Source organism: Hordeum vulgare, chromosome 7H (assembly GCF_904849725.1).
Source record: "Hordeum vulgare subsp. vulgare chromosome 7H, MorexV3_pseudomolecules_assembly, whole genome shotgun sequence".
NCBI classification, from domain to species: Eukaryota; Viridiplantae; Streptophyta; class Magnoliopsida; order Poales; family Poaceae; genus Hordeum; species Hordeum vulgare.
Genome location: NC_058524.1, coordinates 172,846,709 through 172,865,085, shown reverse-complemented (window position 1 = coordinate 172,865,085; position 18,377 = coordinate 172,846,709). Strand labels below are relative to the sequence as shown.

Sequence of the window (18,377 nt, the reverse complement as noted above, 5' to 3'; positions counted from 1 at the left end):
GAGTATCACACAGTAGGGATAACTCCTCCTGGGAGCATCGAATCGGGAGTGCCACACTCTTCGCCATGTTAACTTGCAACCCAGAGGCATGCCCAAAGATGTGAAGGATGGATTCGTAGGATGACAAATCTCCCCACTCCAGCTTGATGAAGATAGTGACGTCGTCCGCAAACATTGAAAGCCACCACCGTAATCCATAGCTTGTCGCAGGTGTGAGGATGCTCGATGTCGTGGCCTTGAGGAATAGTGTGCGCAGTGGCTCCATACACAATATGAATAGCATTAGGGAGACCGGGTCTCCCCGTCGTAGGCCACAACAGTTGAAGATTGTCTCCCCGGGTACTCCATTCACCGCAATCCTCGTGGTTGATGTGGAAAGGATGCCGCATATCCAAGTCCTCCATCTCGCTCCAAATCCCATGTGCTCGAGAACCTCAAGGAGAAACGGCCACTAGATGGTGTCGAAGGCCTTAGAACTATCCAGTTTCATAAGCACCATGGGCTCCTGTAAGGCGTGTAGGCGCCTTGTTGTGCAGTGCACAAGCATTAAATTGTCATGGAGGGACCGCCCGCTGACAAATGCACTTTGGTGTTTTCCCACAAGATGTGGTAACTTTTCCGCCAACCGTGTTGTCGTGACCTTCTCAAAAATCTTGATTGCGCCATGTATGAGACTCACTGACCTGTAGTCCTTTAGTTCCATCGTCCCCATCTTCTTGGGCAGAAGAGAGACGATCACCTTGTTGATCGAAGGCAGTCCACGCATGTCCTCGCGAAAGAAGTGCTCTAGCGCTCGCATGGCATCGTCCCCTATGATATGCTAGCACGGGGGGGCATATGCCAGTACGAGGCATATGCCTAGTTTTTTTTTCAGCTTTTGATTCTCTATAATCAGCTTTTGAGAAACTTCCACCAGAATTAGCTTCCACCATAATCAGTCGGAACCAGCCGCCGAGTTCTTTTATGAGATTTTGGCGTGAGATTATGGGATTAGTTGTACAGTGAAATGTCTGTAATATCCCTAAACTGAAACAAGTCAAAGGACAACAACATCAGGCGATGGGCTCGTCGGGGCCGACGAAGGACGACGAGGAGGGTGGTCGGAGCTGACGGGGTAGAGGACCTTAGTGGCCAGCATGATAGGGGTCGAAGGAGGCGATGCGGAGGGCGGTTGAAGCCGACGTGCGGAGGACGTCAGGGGCCGGAGGAAGGGCGGTGGTAGCCGGCCGGTAGAGGACCTCAAGGGCTGGTGGGATGGGGATCGAGGAGGCGACACTCGGGGTGGTCGAAGCCGGCGTGGCGGAGGACCTCAAGGGCCGGCGGGAGGGCAGTGGTAGCCGGCGGGTAGAGGACCTCAGGGGCCGACGATATGGGGTCGGAGGAGGCGACGCTCAGGACGGTCGGAGCAGGCATGGCGGAGGATCTTAGGGGCCGGCGGGAGGGCGGTGGTAGCCGGCAGGCAGAGGACCTCAGGGTTCGGTGAGATGGGGGTCGGAGGAGACGGTGCAGAGAGCGAGCGAGGGGGAATCGAGGGAGGACAGGGAGCGAGCGGTCGGCGCTGGTTTTCCTGGTCACGCTCGATGAGAGTTCTTTCGTAAATTACCCCTTAAATAGGGGGGTTCGGCTCCTCTACAGTTGAGTACTTACTGTACCGGTACTGTAGTTGCTATAATCCATTGTCTATTGTTGTAACACGCTGTGTTTAGCTTTCCTGACTAATTGACTTATTTAAAAAATTAGGGCCAATTAATTTTTTGTGTGAATGCTTGTGATGCTTGAAGTGACTATTGGTTGCCTGCTTGATTGTATGCATGTGGTTGCTCCCCAATAATTCTTGCTATTCTCCAACTCACCTCCTTAGCCCATGTTCTCCTACCTAATGATCATGCCATGTGTTTAGGACGAGTATCTATTTTTACCAAATATTATTTTCACCAAAAAACATTTCTTTGAATTAAACTTTCAAACCCCTGAGATGAGATTTGTACTACAAGTCCTTCAATTAGGGAATTTATTTTGCACCAATTATTTTATTTAAAACCTATTATCAAAATGTCTTCCAAAAACCACAATATTATTATTTTAAAAGTTATTTATTATTTTATTTAAATGCCTTTCTATGAGGCCAGGAATGGTCTCTTATGAAGGAAAGTTATTTTTATTACTTTAAAAATATTTGAGAAAATTTAGGGAAACTCGGTGAATGTATTTATTCCATATATATGAGTCATGTTCAAAATATTGGGCAAACCCCTTCAAAACCCTTCCTGTCTATTTCAAGCTTTTGAAATATTTCTATAAGAAATATTCTCAATAAATTCCACTAAAATTCCAGCATGTTACCTATGATGGGTTTGATGATCTTGCCAAGTTTCATCTCAATCCAAGTTGATTTGACCCCCCCCCCCCCCCTAATTATTCTAAAATCCTATCTGTCCAGATTCAAATTTGAGCAACTCTACATTGTGAAGTGTCTCCAATTGTGCTCCAATTTGGTGGACATGTTCTAATACTCAAATAATGCATCCACACCAAGTGGTGCATCAAGGAGAATAGAAGAACTTGTCCCAAGCCCCTCAAACCCTCTCTGTTGATTTCTGACTTTGGAAAACTTTACATTAAAAAGTTTCTCCAATTGACCCCAAACTTTTTGGGCATGCTTTAATGCTCAAATAATGCAGCCAGACCAATTATTGGATTTGTGGGAATTGATTTGGATAGTTTTGTAAGCCGAAAGCTATTTCTGCCCATTTCATGGGTTTTCCAAGTCTACATTGGGAACCTTCTCCATCAAATCCCAAATTTGGTGTCCAGGCTTATTTTCAACCATTATTTGAACCTGTTAAGTTTCATATCCATTGAAATCCATCTGGTTGCTCTGCCACTCATCAAACACCTTGTGTGCATTCACTTATTGGCTACTTTGGCCCCTTCCACTTTAACCCTTGAGCTCAACTTTCTACCACAGCTTTGTATAGTTACATTTTACCTCCAGTAACATTTCCATGGCTACTGGTCAATTATTGGAGAGAGTCTCCATGTAACTATTCCTCATTTTACCCTTGGAATCACCATTTTACCCCTCTTGCCCAACTTCTGCTTAAGCCAAAGCCCCCACCTCTTGCCAGAGGGTCCCTAGCACCCCAAGGCATTGTTTCAAGCCAAGAGATGGCATATTGATTTCTGGTTGAAAGGTAGCTTTGTACAACAAGTTCTAGCTACACTTCCTTGCTTGAGCTGAAACTTTACAGAAATGTGGTCCTTCCATGCCTAAGGCTACTAGACATGCCTTTTCCCATTATTTCTCCTGTGAGTGCCCTCACCATTAGCCCTAAGTTTGCTACTGCAAACTTAACCTTAGTCAACAGCCATTCAAATCAACTCCACTAGAGGCCAAACTCGTCACTCACCTTCCAGATAGCATGCTCCACCTCCGAGACAACTTTGACTGATCATTAGGGCCCTGTTGGCACTGGTGCCCGTGGTGACCACCAACCTGGACTGCAATATGGGTGCTCTGCACCTTCTTGCTTTCCTCCAGGCCATTTCTTGCCGAACCAGCTTGTGTAAGCATGTCTCAACATCTTATTTTGACCGTTCCAAGCATCTCCATCCACCAGCTAGCCTCCAAACTCATTTTCTGGTGCGTGGCATCCGTGCACAGAGAGCTCCAGAGAGCTCCCGAGCTCTCTCTTCCCCTCCCCCCTCTTATTCCCTCTCTCCCCGAGCCTCTGCTGCCCTGGCATATCTTTCCCTCTACCTTGGGCTCCTACTGAGCACCTCTCCTCCTTCCGGGCTCTCTCCCCTCCTCCATGTCCGGCCATGGCCGAAGCTCTTCTGCCCGGGAACAACTCCGGATCGAGCAACCATGGCTCCCCCACGCCCCTGGGCTCTCCGGTGAGCCCTCCCCATTGTCGTGCATCCCCCCAGCACCCCTCTCCTCCCTAGGCGCCGCGCGGCCGAGGTCGTGAAGACACGCAGCCTCCCTCGTGGCCACCCCAGCCGGGCCCGCTACCGCCCCTCCCCGCTGGCGCATATGGCCTGGACGGGTGCGGCGCGGCCGCCCGAGCTCGCCGGTGTGCTGGGCCTCGCCGGGGGTGGCCAGAGGAGCGAGAGTCGGCGCGCCCTCGAGCTCCTGCCTCTCCCGTGCGTGAGCAGGAGGTGGGAGATGAAACTGACAGGCGAGACCCCCACATCAGCCTCACACTGGTCGGGCCCCGGGATAAGTGGCCGCGCTTGTCCAGATGTTGCCTCCTTGCGCGGAAAACATAGTTCAAAGAATACGCCTTCAACGTCACCGGCCCTCTCGAGGCCGAGACAGCTGGGCCGACCCATTGTCTGTTTAGCACACCGAGCGCGTTATAACCCTCTGGAGGCCCTCTTTCCTTTTTATTTTATCAGTAAACTTCGAAAATCAATAGCAAATTCATTTTAACTCCAATTTGCTTGATTCAAATTTCTGTCGGTCCCTAAAATCAAGACCTATCCAAATATGTGCTTTGCACATTTTTCAAACAAGTTTAGTACTGTATTTATATTTAAATACAGATTTGGGATGCTTCTAGCTCCCCTTTCAAAAATCCTATAGGGTTCAAATCAACTCCAAATGGAGTGATTCCAATTTCTAGAGCCATCTAATATCATGCCCTATTTTTGAAGCATTGGTCAACATTTTTGTGTGACTTACTTCTGTTGCAATAAATAAATAGCTTCCTATTGCTATTTATTCCATATTAGAAAATTCCTAGAATATTCATCTCAACTCCAAATCCAGTGAGACAACTTCCTAAATATTTCTAAAGTTGTTCTCTATCAAATGAGTGCCTCCGCTCATTTTTATCATAATAGTTTCTGTGGGCTTCATAAAGAATCCCCTACTCCTCCCTTCCTCCGTTCAGAAATCCCTGGTGATCCAAACCTTGTATGGCAAGCTTCAGGTATTTTTCTTATGACCAGAGAGGTCCAAGAAAAATATAACTTCTATTTATGTATCACTTTATTCCTTCCTGCTGTGTGGCTTACCGTGGTTGTTTCCGACGATAGTTGACGAATAGACGGAGTACTCGGAGTTGGAGCAGAAGACCTCGAAGACCCCGAGGGCTTATGAGAGCAGAGGCAAGCAACCCTTTGACCATGACTGAGCATATGTTATATTACATGATAAAATAGCAAGTATTTCTGTTGCATATGATCATAAGCACCGGTAAATCATTTGATATGATGTTACCGATGGCTCCTCCGGAGCACATGCATTGAGCTTGATCCTACCCTTTTGAGGATCATGCTATTATCATGTTGACAAGTAATGCTAGAGTAAATAGCATGAGCATGTTGTTGGTATAAATCCATGAGTTTTTGAAAAAACCCATCGGGTGCCACTAATGCCCGAGGGTGATGATGAATTAGGTGGCCACTTTTGGTGAAGTGGTGCACCGGGCATTTTGAGTGAGTATGGTTTCGGAAATGGGATTAGATTTATGATGTGTCGACCGTCCCAACCTTACCAGTACGACCACGTTACCCCTTATGGGACGTGGCTATGTTTATTACTCTGATCGGTGCTAGCAAAGATCCACATTACTAGTGGCGGGAGTGATGTGTGGTCACTCTCGTGATGGGGTCGTGCCAGGTAGGACGACTATGCCATTTTTATGAGTTCCATGCACATCGTTGGTCCCCGCATGGTTGATACTGTCCAGAGTTGGTGCTCGTAAGACGTACAACATGTGGGTTGGGTACCAATTGAGTGGACCTCTTTGTCTAGTATCGCCAGGGGAAAGTCATTGATCGGGTACTTACCTCGGGTATGTTATATACTGCGAGTCGTGGATGACACAGAAGTTTCCCGGATCTCGTGGGTCCAACATACTACCTCTGCAGAGTGTAAAACTATTCGAATAGCCGTGTCCACGGTCAAGGACAGTTGGGTAATCCTGCTTAAACTACATCCAGTCGTTTCTGCATAAACCAAGCGTGTGTGAGTGGTGATAAAAAGGTGTTATTATGGAAGTAATGATATGACCAAGTTTGGTGACTTGGCATACAGGGTGAACCCGGATGGTTCAGCCCTCGATAGATATATTGATATTTGTAACCTGTTCTTCAAAAGTAATTCTTTAACTTGATGCATATTCATGATCTTTCCTCCAAGATGAATTCCATCAAAGATGCATGTTATTGTTATCCTTCACTTTCATTGTTCATACCATGGGCTGTTTGCGAGTACAATCAAAAGTACTCATTGGCTTGCCACTGGTTATTTCATTGAGCAGGTATGAGAGAACAAGATTTGGTGAAGAGTAACTCGGTGACGTTCTTGCGAGATAGGACGTGTTCCAGTCAGAATGCCTGTAGGTTAAGGCTGATGGCATGGGTTCACACTTTCAATCAATAGTTCCGCTATTGGTCCAGTTTGATGTGTTGGTCTTCAAGGCCCTATACATGTAAGACTCGATCGCAATGGTCATTTATTGTATCAAACGGTATGTATGGATGTAAGACTCTTATTATTCAGTTTATGTGTGTTCGGTGAGCATTGATCTCTGGGATCACTGAGCACGTTCATTCGGCGATCTCGACTCGTAAGTCGGGGTCCCCACAATTGTAATCCGACGGCTCTACTCGTTCGTCTTCCTCCCCTCACTCTGTAACTATGGAGGATCTTAAATACTCCGACAACGACAACCGCTTGAAGCGTCCCGACAAGCAAGAGGTCATCCACACCGACGGTCTACACGTATAGAGCCATATAACTCAGCTGTCGGCTTCATCCAGTTGCATGAGAAACATGCGAGTCCTCGATCCTCGTGAGTCCGTAACCCCGTCCCGCCGACAGCTCCTTCTCAAAGGTGAGTTCATCGAAGCACTTGCCGAGTATCCGAACTTTCGAAGTTGAAAGAGATCTAGCTCCGCCACTGAACCCGTTCTCAAGGGAGATTGTATGTACTGGTTTGACAAGCAGCCGTGGGCATCGGTGCTCTACATGTCCTTCGAAACCACGTTGTCTGGAGAGCAAATTGCCGAGCTACCAACCGCAACATTGGAGAGCAACAAACTAATGTTTGAGTTCACAGGGTGGGCGCTCCATCTGTACATCCTGGTGCACGATGCCATGGCGGCATTCATGAGCCATTGCGGTCAGAACAAATGACCCAACTATGGAGAGCCTAGGCACGACAAGCTGATTCACGCTAGCCCATGCGCTCCATATAAGACGTACACCGGTGTAGTTTCGACGATCAACGTCGTTGCTGAGTATTTGGGATCATCCATTGTTACAAAGAGTGAGGGGAGGAAGAGGGAGGAGAGCCATCGGATTGCAATGGACGGTGGATTAGAGCACCTACAATACTGAAACCGTAGATACTTGTGCACAGGAGCCGAACCACAGATAGGGGTACTGGCTTAAATCGAAACGTTTTATTTTGTGGGAACGTTCAGAATCGTCAGAAGCAAGGTGTGAGGACGAATTTGAATTGCATTACTAATTCTAACGTTTCTCAGATGATTTTAAGCGATCAAATCGAGTTCTTTTAAACTTTTGATTTTTCAAACCAAAAATCGATAGAATGAAGCGAAAAGAAGCGTCCCGTAAATCCGTCCGGTCCCAAAGCCCATATCATGAATAGGCCCATGATAAGGCCGATATCGTATATCGTCGCACCTTATCCCGGGAAACTGAGCGCTCGAAGGAAGAAGCCACCACCGCCGCCGCCGTCCAGGGAGATAAAAAATGGAGGTGGGCTTGCGGCTGCGCGCTCTTGCCCACAGCCGCGCCGCATTCGCCGGATTTTCAGCGGCCGCTCACGGCTGCGGGCGTCGCCAACCGCGCCGCGTAGCCTCTTCATCTGCCTCCTGTTCCCGTGCGTGATGAGCCCGTCTCCTGCTGTTCCGGCCGGCCCCTTTCTAATGATTCCGTGATTGCTCGCGCGCTTGCAGTTGCAGTTGCTTCCAGCGGCAATGGAGCCGCAGCTGGACCCGTGGGGAGCGGCGTGGAGGTCGCGCGCGCCAAGAGGATGCTCCATGTGGTGCTGGTTTCCCCTATGGTAAATGCTTCGTTTGTAACTTATTTTCTGGGCTACTGACGTACTAGTGGTTTTGAGTCCAAAATGACATGCATTGCTACTCTGCTAGTAGTCCCTACGAAATTAATTAGTGTTTCTGCTACTCTGAGTGCTAAAAATCAACAAACATGTAACTTATTATTAGTACTATAGTATATTGGTTTGATTTAGTGAATCATTAATCTATTACTGCGCACACCAGTGGAGCAGTAGTGTTTAGAAGAAGAATGCACACCATTTTAGTGAGATGATTTATTGAAGGAATTGAATTAGCTGCTTGTCACTAAACTCTAAGCTTACAACATAGATCCCAGGAAATACAGGATCAATTGCAAGGACTTGTGCAGCGTCAGCAGTTGGCCTCCATCTTGTCGGGGTAAGGTTAGTACTCATTGTTGTGCCCCCCAGACAAATGTTATAGAATGTGCAACGTAATCATTGTTGTTGTGCATGCTTTATATTGTTTTTTTTATCTGAAAGATTTTTCTTCATTGATGTTCACAGCCATTAGGTTTTCATGTAGATGACACAAAACTCAAGCGTGCTGGATTGGATTATTGGCCGTATCCTATATGTGGAGATACTCCATTTGTATGATTTGCAAATCAGTGATTTGAACCTCGCTGCTCCTCTCAGCGGTGCGTTCATGACCTATCTATTGCCGAGTGGGTCTTTGAAGGGTAGCAAGTTTCAACCTTAACTATTTCTACTAAGATATGTTGTCGTTAAGATTCATGACTCCTGGGGTGAGTTCCGAGATTATTTCATGAAGCAGGTACAACAGTTTATTATTTAACATCAATGTAACTACTGCATCTGTGTGAAGTTTTAACTATTGCGTTTCTTTGCATTAGGATGGGCAAAAAAGGTTGTTGGCATTTACCAAAAGAGGCACCCACGTCCATTCAGTGAGTAACTACTCCCTCTGGTTCTATCAAAGCGGTCGTTTTGGACATCCACATGGTCTCCAAATGCAACAGTTTTCACCACTAATTTATGTTGTAATATACCCCCTCTGTCCCAAAATAAGTGTCTCAAGCTTAGTACAACTTTGTACTAGAGCTAGTACAAATTTGTGGCACTTATTTTGGGACGGAGGGAGTATTTATGAAACCGAACGAATATTGTAACTCATTTTCAAGAAAACGCGCACTATGAGCCTGTTCGGAAGTCATCCACGCTCCATGCTCCACGAACTCTAAGGATGGAGCAGAGCCGAATGTCCTAGCTCTGAGAAGCTAGCTTTCAGAAGCTGTGTTGTTTCGTAGTGTATTTTCGAGAAGTCTAGAGAAGCTGAGAAATCGCAGCTTCATGGAATCCTCAAAACGTGGAGTTCGCTGAAATTACAAGATCTGCCACCGCCAAATGATAGAAAAGGGTTCGTTTAGTCTCTCTCCTCTCTCCTTTCTTCGCCAATGAACATAATCACGTCTCTCCCTTCCTTTTTGGGCTTCCATCCTGCCTTCAAATTGGGTTTCCAGCCCATGAAACAACGTCCGTCATTCCCATCCAATCGATACAAACAGGACAACGGGTGTCTACATGCACACCTCTGTTCTGAAGCTTCATGCACAGGGGTAAGCTATCCCTACACATGCGCCATAGGAAATGAAGAACTTTGTTTCTAAGGGAAGCGACCACAGCTTGGGCCAATCGAAAACACATGTTTCTTCATCTGCACTTGAGGAAGAAGTTAGCCCTGCAGTGGATTCACAAGCTGCAGTATCTATAGCAACTAGGTATGCAGATTTTACAGAAAATATACTTTTTTTTATCAAAGCCATGCTATGATATTATCATTATGTTCATGAATTGTGATTTGCAAAATAATCTTTGCATATTCAGGAAGAAAGGTTTGCCTTGTTAAGTCTGCATTCCAGTTGTTTGTGGCAGGATCAATCAGTTCATTTACTTTAGTTACATAGTTACAACATGTCTGCCCCTTTGAGTGATGATCTTCTAGTGCTTCCTCTCGGAATCCATGCCTCAGACCAAATATCGGTGTTAGTACCACTGCCAACTCTCCATATGATCCAAATTATACTACGCCAAGTATACTGCCATCTCTGGGGTTGGCATGTAGAATTGAGCCATTTGGGTAGTATCATGCTGACAAAACCTGCGCACACAAGGAAGATTGGTTTTAAATAAGCCTCCAATCCCTCCATGCATGTCTCGCAAGCATAGCTAGAAGGCGTGTAGGTCCCTAAAGCCCAGACCTCCAGTTTTTCTTTGTCTTCATCAATTTTTCCCAGCTGTCCCAGTGTGTTTTATTCTCCTTATCCATTTGGCTCCACCAGTATTTATTGATCATAGTGCTCAGTTCGTCGCGCGAGGACTTGGTTAGATCGAAGCAAGCCATGGAGTACACCGGGATTGCTTGTGCAACTGCTTTTATAAGGATATCTTTCCCTCCTTCTGAAATGAGTTTTTCATTCCAGCCTTGGATCTTTTTCCACACACTCTCTTTTAATATACTTCCCCTCTGTCACGCCCAAGATGCGACCCTATCCTCAATTTGGCACGAAGGCCTCGTCAGGGATAGAAGCGCATCTCGTCGTGTCGCAAGAATGGATATCGTTACAAGTACATGTACTGAAAAGAAGAGATATATATACAGAGTTGGCTTACACTCGCCACAAGATACATCAGAGTCACATTAGTACGTTACATAATCATCAAGAGTAAGAGCAGGGTCCGACTACGGACGAAAACAAACGAGAAAAGAAAGAACGACGTCCATCCTTGCTATCCCAGGCTGCCGGCCTGGAACACATCCTAGATCGATGAAGAAGAACATCCTAGATCGATGAAGAAGAAGAAGAAGCAACTCCAAATCTGAGATTACCCAAAGCATCACCGGAATCCCGATGCACAAGATATCTCGTCAAAGGTAAAACTAATCCAGCAAGGCCGCCCGACGTGTCGACGATCCCGATAGGAGTCGCGTACCTCGTTCTCAGGACACGGCGGATGAGCTAGACGTCGGGATCGCTAAACCTCCGGGTGACCAGAGGGGCGCCGGACATCGCTCAGGTGGGGCCAACACTCATGAGGAGCACTGGCCCGGGGGTTGATTAAAATAGTCCGCGGGTGCCGGCGGGTCCCTATGCATTATTATTAGGTTATTAGGCAAATGTAGTACCAAAGTTGGGCCTTGCTAGACCAGCTTTAATCTAAAACGAATTATCAAGGGGGTCCCCATAACAACCCTGATCGTGTTAGGAGCGCTCATTTATGGAACATAACACCGGTAGCCGGTAACTAAGGGGGCAAAGGTGGAACAAAACACCAGGCTAGAAAGGCCGAGCCTTCCACCTTTTACCAAGTATATAGGTGCATTGAATTGAATAGCATTTAATATGGTGATATAACAAGGAACCCATGCTTTCACATGGAAGCAATGCACCTGCAACTAGCAACGCTAACACAGGGTTAAGCAAGCAGTAACATAGCCAATCAGTGGTTTGCTAGGTCGAACAGGTTGAAGGTTAACATGGCATTGTTGAGAGGTTGGTATTTAACATGTGGTAGGCAACGAGACATAATCGACAGAAACGGTAAAACTAGCATGGCAATGATAGTAATGGTATCTGGGGAAATGATCATCTTGCCTGAGATCCCGCTTGGAAAAGAATGACTCCGTGAAGCAGTTGCACCGATGTAGTCGAATGGGTCCTCACAATCCGGCACGCTGCGGAACTCTATCGAGACGGAGCAAACCGGAAACACAAATCAACACACGAAATTCACCACACGATGCACAACACATATGATGCATGAGCAGTTGAATAAATGCAAGACACGGCATGACCATTCACGCAATCAAATACTACACATTAAGTGAAGTTCAATACGCAACGAGTTGCATATTGACGAAATCCCACGTTAATTATTTAGTTCACTCCGGTTATTTACACGGCAATATTAATGTTGTCAAACATGCAAGAGGTGAAGCGGAAATTAAACTACCTATTTAGGCATTTTAAATAAGGTCGGAAATGACATATAGCATCTCCGAAACGACCTCACATGTTAATTTACAATTCTGTCCAGATCTGAACTAATGCATTTAATTAGTTGTTAAACAGCAAAACAAATAGGTTCACGTGATTCTACGCGTCAAGGCAAGCAATCTACACATAGAGATCATCTCCAATGGAGCTACGGATCAAAAGTTACAAGCACCGCAAGATATGATGGCATGAATGCAATATGTGTGCAACAACGGTCACGAGCACCTCAAAACAAACAACCAGCAAGAGAAAATGAAACTACACGAGATTCTAAGCAAGTTTCATGTAGGACACGATCACAACGGAGCTACGGTTCAACAACTACGAGCGAAACAAGAAAACACTACAATCTGCCAAAATCAGCCACATAGCATTTTCTACGCCCCACAGCTACGGCTACACAACTCCGATATGCTCAAGCAAGGCATGGCACGGAAGAGGGCAAGAAACACTACTACGAACAACTAACAACAACTAGCATGGCAACAAGGAACACTAGGAAAAGAAGTTACAAAATGGCTTCCCACACACTATTTCAGACTTAGTGAAAATAGCACTTCATGAAAGTGCAGTTTTCGATCTGAAGCAATATTGACAGCAGCAAAACCTATAGCTACAGGACTCCAAATGGCATGAAAATTCACAGCATGCTAGAGAAACACAAGGGGTACAACTAACTCCATTGAACCAACCTCAAAAGAGCTACAGATCACAAGATGCAAGCAAAACAAGACAGCAACAAAATAATAACAGATTACAGACTTAGAAATATTTCAGCTCCTCTAAAACAGCACTATTTCTAGCAACTTGAGGGCAAGCAAAACACACCTAAACATGCATTTCTATTGCAACTAAAAATACCAGGGGCTAAACAAAACATCCAAGACCAACTCACTAGTTGACAACTAATTCAAACGAGGCACGGAATCAATCCTACGAATTAATCAAAAGGGCAACATAGCAAAATATCTCGCGAACCAACTTACTCGGAAGCTAAAACTAATTGAAAAATCCCATGGATTTTTCTAACCCGAAAACATGTAAAATATGTGGGGTTGCACAACAAAATAATGCCGCGCGAAAATGCGGGAAATAATCCTAGACACGGAAAATAAACTAGAGGCAATTCCCTACACGCAAAAGTACAAATGACCGCTCTAAAAAGCATGGAAAAAAGGTCCCCAAAACATGGGCATTTCTAAAACGGCATTTGGGCAAAACGGTCTAGCGCGAAAAAAATAACACGGGACCAAGACAATAAAAACAGCACACATATCTAGGCATCCGACACGCAAAACTACATCAAATAATTATGCAAGTTGGATAATCGTCTTCTACGCGAAATTCTACGCCAAAACCATATAGAATACGCCTCGTTCCGACTTACGGATAAAAAGATACGGGGGTTTAACTAAACGTCTATTTACTGGAATTGATTAATTACTAAAATTCCTAAATGGGCCGAACTATTATAATGCTACAGGGGGAAAAGAGGGCTACCTCGGTTGGGCCGGCCTGGGCGCTGGAGAGTTGGAGTGGGCCTTGCTCCTGGCCATCTGGGCCGCGGGAGGAGGCCGGGGTGCGCCTGGCCGAGGTGGGCCTGGCGAGGCCACGTGGGAGGCCGAACAGGGGGGGCTCCTCACTGGGCCGGATCGGCCTGCGTGGAAGGCCGGCCCACGCGGGCGCTGGCGGGCGTCGTTCTCCTCGCGAGCTCCCCACGGCAGGAGCTGCTGGCGCGTCGGTTGCAGGTACACGGGGCGGCGCCGGCGAGGGACTTCCGGCGAGCGGGGGCCGCAATGGGAGCATAGAGAAGCGGGGCTGGCCGGAGGGGACCGGATCCGGGGGTTGTCGACCCGGATCTGGCGACGGGAGGCGGCGGCAGAGCTCCGGTTGGGGTGAGGCTCCGGCGCGGCGGCTGGGGCCCCGGCGGCGGCGGGAGGCGGCCGGAGGAGGCGGATCCGGGGACGGGAGGCGGCCCGATGGCTCGGGGCCGACGAGGTGCTGCGGGCAAGAGGCGCTCGGGAGGCCGGCGGCGCGCGGCACCACGGGGCGTGGCACGGGACAGGGGTGAGAGGCGGCGGCGCGAATCCGGGCCCGGGGCGGGCCGGCTGCGGGCTCGGGCGGGCCCCCGACGGCTGGGCTGGAGGGAGGAGAGAGAGGGTGCGGCTAGGGTTTGAGGGGCGCGGATCCTGAGGGAGAGAGAGAGGGTTTGTCTGAATAATGCATGGGGGTCTATTTATAGGAAAAAGGGGGGACTAGGTTAACCGGAATCGCGCTCCGGATCCAACCGCGGGGTTGGATTCGAACGATTCCGCACGCGGGAACGGGTACGCGGCCGTGTAGAGGGGGTATCCGGAGACGAGAGGGAGAACGGGCGGCGCGGCAACGAATTTTAAAACACCGACGGTAGCCCGAATACGGTGCCGCTACGATCGACCGTTCGGGTACCAGACGGTCTCCGATCGCGACGAAATTTGACAGGCGGCCTAGCTATAAATAAATAATACCGCACGACAAATTCCAGCTCAATCGGAGAAAGTATTATCCACGCTTTAAAAACAGGGTTACGCCGGTGCCACGGGTGCGTGCGAGTGCGGTCAGGCTCGGAACGAACAACGACGATAACCGGCAACTAATAACGGATGCAAGTTTTGAAAACGGGCGGCAACGGAGACGCCGATGCAATGCAGATGATGCGCATGATGCGATGATGATGCGACAAATATAAATAGACACACGACGAAAACGGAAAGAGAGGAGAATCTTCTGGAACGTCGGCAACGGGTTGTCACACCCTCCTTCTGAAAAGGGGCTTGATGGGCTCATATCCAATTTAATAGCTGCATAGCCCATCAAGCCCCTTTTTCTTCTCTGCAGGAAGTGAGTTAGCTCATATGCCAATAGAACATTATCCGAGATTTGTCTCCCTGGCACAAAGACGCTCTGGTTGGGGGAGATGATGTCGGGAAGAATTACCTTTCCCTGTTTGTGATTACCTTGGAGATCAGCTTATACCGTTACACAGGCTTACTGGTCTTAGGTCCTTTATGCTCACTGGTTGGCATGCTTTGGAATTAGCACTGAGTGTATCGTTCCACCCGTCAGGCATTTCTCCTCTCAATATCCGAAGAAGCTCTTGAGTGACCTGGTTCCCAACAGTTTGCCAAAACCTTTTGAAAAATATTGCTGGCATGCCATCAGATCCCGGGGCTTTAAAGACACTGATGCTGTCTGAGGCTCTGTTTACCTCATCTCTATACTCAGCACATAATACATCATTCATCTCTTCTGTCACCTTTGGCTGCACCGTGCAGACTATTTTTTCTTTGTTGTTTCCTGCCATAGAGAAGATGTTAAAGAAATAGTTGGAATGTGCTCTTTCAAAGGTTCTCCCCCCTCCACCCAACTGTTGTCCTCCCTTTTCAGTTTCTTGATGGTATTCCTTTTCTTTCTTTCAGAGGCAAAGGCATGAAAAAAGGATGTGTTCTTATCACCAGCCTGCATCCATTTGACACGGGCTCGTTATCTCCGGTGCATATCTTATTGATGCTCCAGTTTGTCCAGCTTCTCCCTTAAGAAGTGCTCTCTGCTAATACTTTCTTGGTTAATGTCTCCTCTTAGCACTTCCTAGTTTCCTTTTTAGGATTTTAATTCTTTGGCCAAGATCGCGTAAAACATTAGCATCCCAGTCCTTTAAATCTCCTGCTACCGTGTGCAACATCCTCCGAGTATTATGGTCCCCTCGCAGCCAGGATTGGTCCAAGCATTGTTGACCACGATCTCACAATCTTCTTCTTGCAACCACCTAGCTTTAAACCTGAAACTATGAGCCCTTCTCCTAAAAAAATATGATCTCCTGGCTTCCTCTATTTGGTTAATTATAGGCCTATGGTGCCGAATGGTATGGATCTCCATTTAGGCCTTTAAAGTTAGGGAATCTTGCACACCAACTCGTCGAAGGCACAGCTCTATCCAGTCTTTCTTTAACGAACCGGCTAGCATCCCAACTACGATTACGCCATGTATATTTATCCCTCACATAGCCCAAATCTCTCCACCCAGTCGCCCATAAAAGTTGTATGTTGCTCATGACAGCTATCTGCGTTCAATTTTGTCCTTCATCCGTTCAGTATAATAAATGGGTTGCCGTGTCCTTTCCTTGTCGTTAAGGCTTTGACACCTAATTATTCATAATTGTGCATTTACATGAATCATGTTGAATTGTTGACACTTCAAATGTACATATAATGCTTGTCAATGTAATGTTTTCTTATGTGGTCACCCCTTGATTTTTTTTCTGGATGAACCGTTCCATAACCGATATGTGCGGACTTGAATATCCTCATTGCCATCAATGTAATGTAAACATGTTAATCATATTATCTGATTTGGTATTGCTAAAACACATCTAGATGTTACATAAGTATTGCACATCTAAATCCTGTATCATTGATCTTACGTGGAGATTCGTGTGGGTATTTTCTTTCTTTTTTTCTTTTCTTTTTTATGCTTGATTTAATAATTTAGATGTGCAATAACTATGTCACATCTAGATGTGTCCTAGACACACCCTATCTGATTATATGATTGCATTTGTTTTGCTTACTTTCCTCGCATGTTTTGTTCAGGATTTCTCATATAAGCCTGGGGACTGGCTAGTATTCGGGTCGGAGACAAAAGGGCTACCAGAGTCCGCCCTGGAAGACTGTTCCGGAGAAGCCGTAGGTGGTGGAACCATCCGAATTCCGATGGTGGAAACCTATGTCCGGTGCCTGAACCTCTCGGTCAGCGTTGGAATAGCGCTGTACGAAGCAGCCAGGCAGCTGAACTACGAGCAGCTCCAGTACCAACCTGATCTCCCGGAGGAAGCGCAAGGACTATTCCCAGCAGAGGATATTTATGGATGAAATCACTTTACCTGAGAATCAATTGACGAAACTCTATTACTACATCAAAGAATTTCTTCTATCGTGACTTTATGCCTGGTAATTTTGTTAGCACTTGATCGGGATCCTTTTTTCTTTTCTTTTGCATTCTCAACCAAAATGTATACACTTTGCAGTCACTAGGGTGTTTTTCTTTTGCATTCTCAATCAATTTTGTTATCCCCTCCGCCACAATTTAGAAGGCATGGATTCGTTTACATGCATTTGCATTTTCAGAATAGAAGAGGGTTAAGGTACATAACATTTACTGATTAGTTAATTAGAAGTATTGATAATCCGCATGCATAGTGGGAATGTTGAGTGTGCACGTAGGATGGAAAGACTTCATGCATAAGGACTATTTATTGGTTGTATGAGTTATTGCGTATTATCTTCTTAAATAATTAAGTGTTGTGGGGTTAGAGCAAGTACGATAAGGTACAGTCAGCAGGCTGTAAGGATTAAAATACTATATTTTTGCTGAGTTGGATGAGAGAGAAGAGGAGAGAGAAGGGAAGCGGACTCTTCGTGAAGAGCCAGCTCTAGCACGTGCTCCTAGGTGCTTTGTGAGAATGAAAGGTGGGTCACATATGATAAAAGTAGTACTCTTTTATAGCTAACTATTGTACAAACCAGCTATAAGATATGCTATAAGAGCATCTCTAGTAGAGCCCTCAAACCCTTAAAAATAACCGTTTTTTTTACAGTTTTCATCGAAAAAAGGCGTAGACTAGAACCCTTAAAACCGTAAAAAAATTAGAGGTCCAACCCTCAAACCCTCCCCCGACCTAAGTAAGGGTTGGGGAGCAAAATCTACCCCAACCCTCAAACCGTTCCATCCTAGCGCGGGAGGAAAAATTTCTCATCCCGACTCCCTCCCGCGCCCGCCAGAGCCGTCGCCGCCGTCCCGCCCCCCGAACGCCTCCCCTCCACCTCCCGAGACGCCGCCGCTGTCTCACCCCCCCCCCCCCCCGCGCTGCCGCCCGCCTCAACCTCCCCGGCCGTCGCCCGCCTCGACCTTCCCCATCGTCGCTGCCTCCTCGACCTCCGTCGTCGCCGCCCGCCTCGGCCTCCCAGCCGCCGTCTCCGCCTCCCGCCCGCCTCGACCTCCCCAGCCGCCGTCCGCCTCGGCCTCCCCGGCCGCCTCCGCCACCCCTCGCGCCCTCCCCCTCCCGCAGCAAGAGGCCGCCCGAGCTCTCCTCGCCGATCTGCATGAATATTCCGTTATAAGGATTGGGTTTGAGGGTTCTAGTCTTTGCCCCTGTTTTTCAACCCTTAAAAGTGTCAAAAATTGCCAATTCTCAACCCTTAAAAGTGGTTTTAGATTTAAGGGTTTGAGGGTTCTACTAGAGATGCTCTAAGACTGCTTATAG

The 18,377-nt window shown here is 47.1% G+C and overlaps 1 protein-coding gene across 1 annotated transcript; it reads left to right on the top strand.

Annotated features, from left to right (window-relative positions):
• The first annotated feature begins 7,678 nt into the window (after positions 1 to 7,678).
• Positions 7,679 to 17,261, top strand: LOC123411725 (putative tRNA (cytidine(34)-2'-O)-methyltransferase). Its single transcript, XM_045104689.1, has 7 exons — positions 7,679 to 7,862; positions 7,939 to 8,045; positions 8,371 to 8,439; positions 8,568 to 8,626; positions 8,778 to 8,838; positions 8,918 to 8,971; positions 16,708 to 17,261. Exons 1-7 carry the CDS (start codon positions 7,733 to 7,735, stop codon positions 16,984 to 16,986), a joined length of 759 nt encoding a protein of 252 aa, XP_044960624.1. The 5' UTR covers positions 7,679 to 7,732; the 3' UTR covers positions 16,987 to 17,261.
• The last annotated feature ends 1,116 nt before the right edge of the window (positions 17,262 to 18,377 follow it).

Coding starts and splice junctions, on each gene's coding strand:
- LOC123411725 (XM_045104689.1), top strand. CDS start 7,733: ATGGAGGTGGGCTTGCGGCTGCGCGCTCTTGCCCACAGCCGCGCCGCA. Junction 8,627..8,777: donor GCTGGATTGGATTATTGGCC/GTATCCTATATG, acceptor ATTTCTACTAAG/ATATGTTGTCGTTAAGATTC. Junction 8,839..8,917: donor GAGATTATTTCATGAAGCAG/GTACAACAGTTT, acceptor TCTTTGCATTAG/GATGGGCAAAAAAGGTTGTT.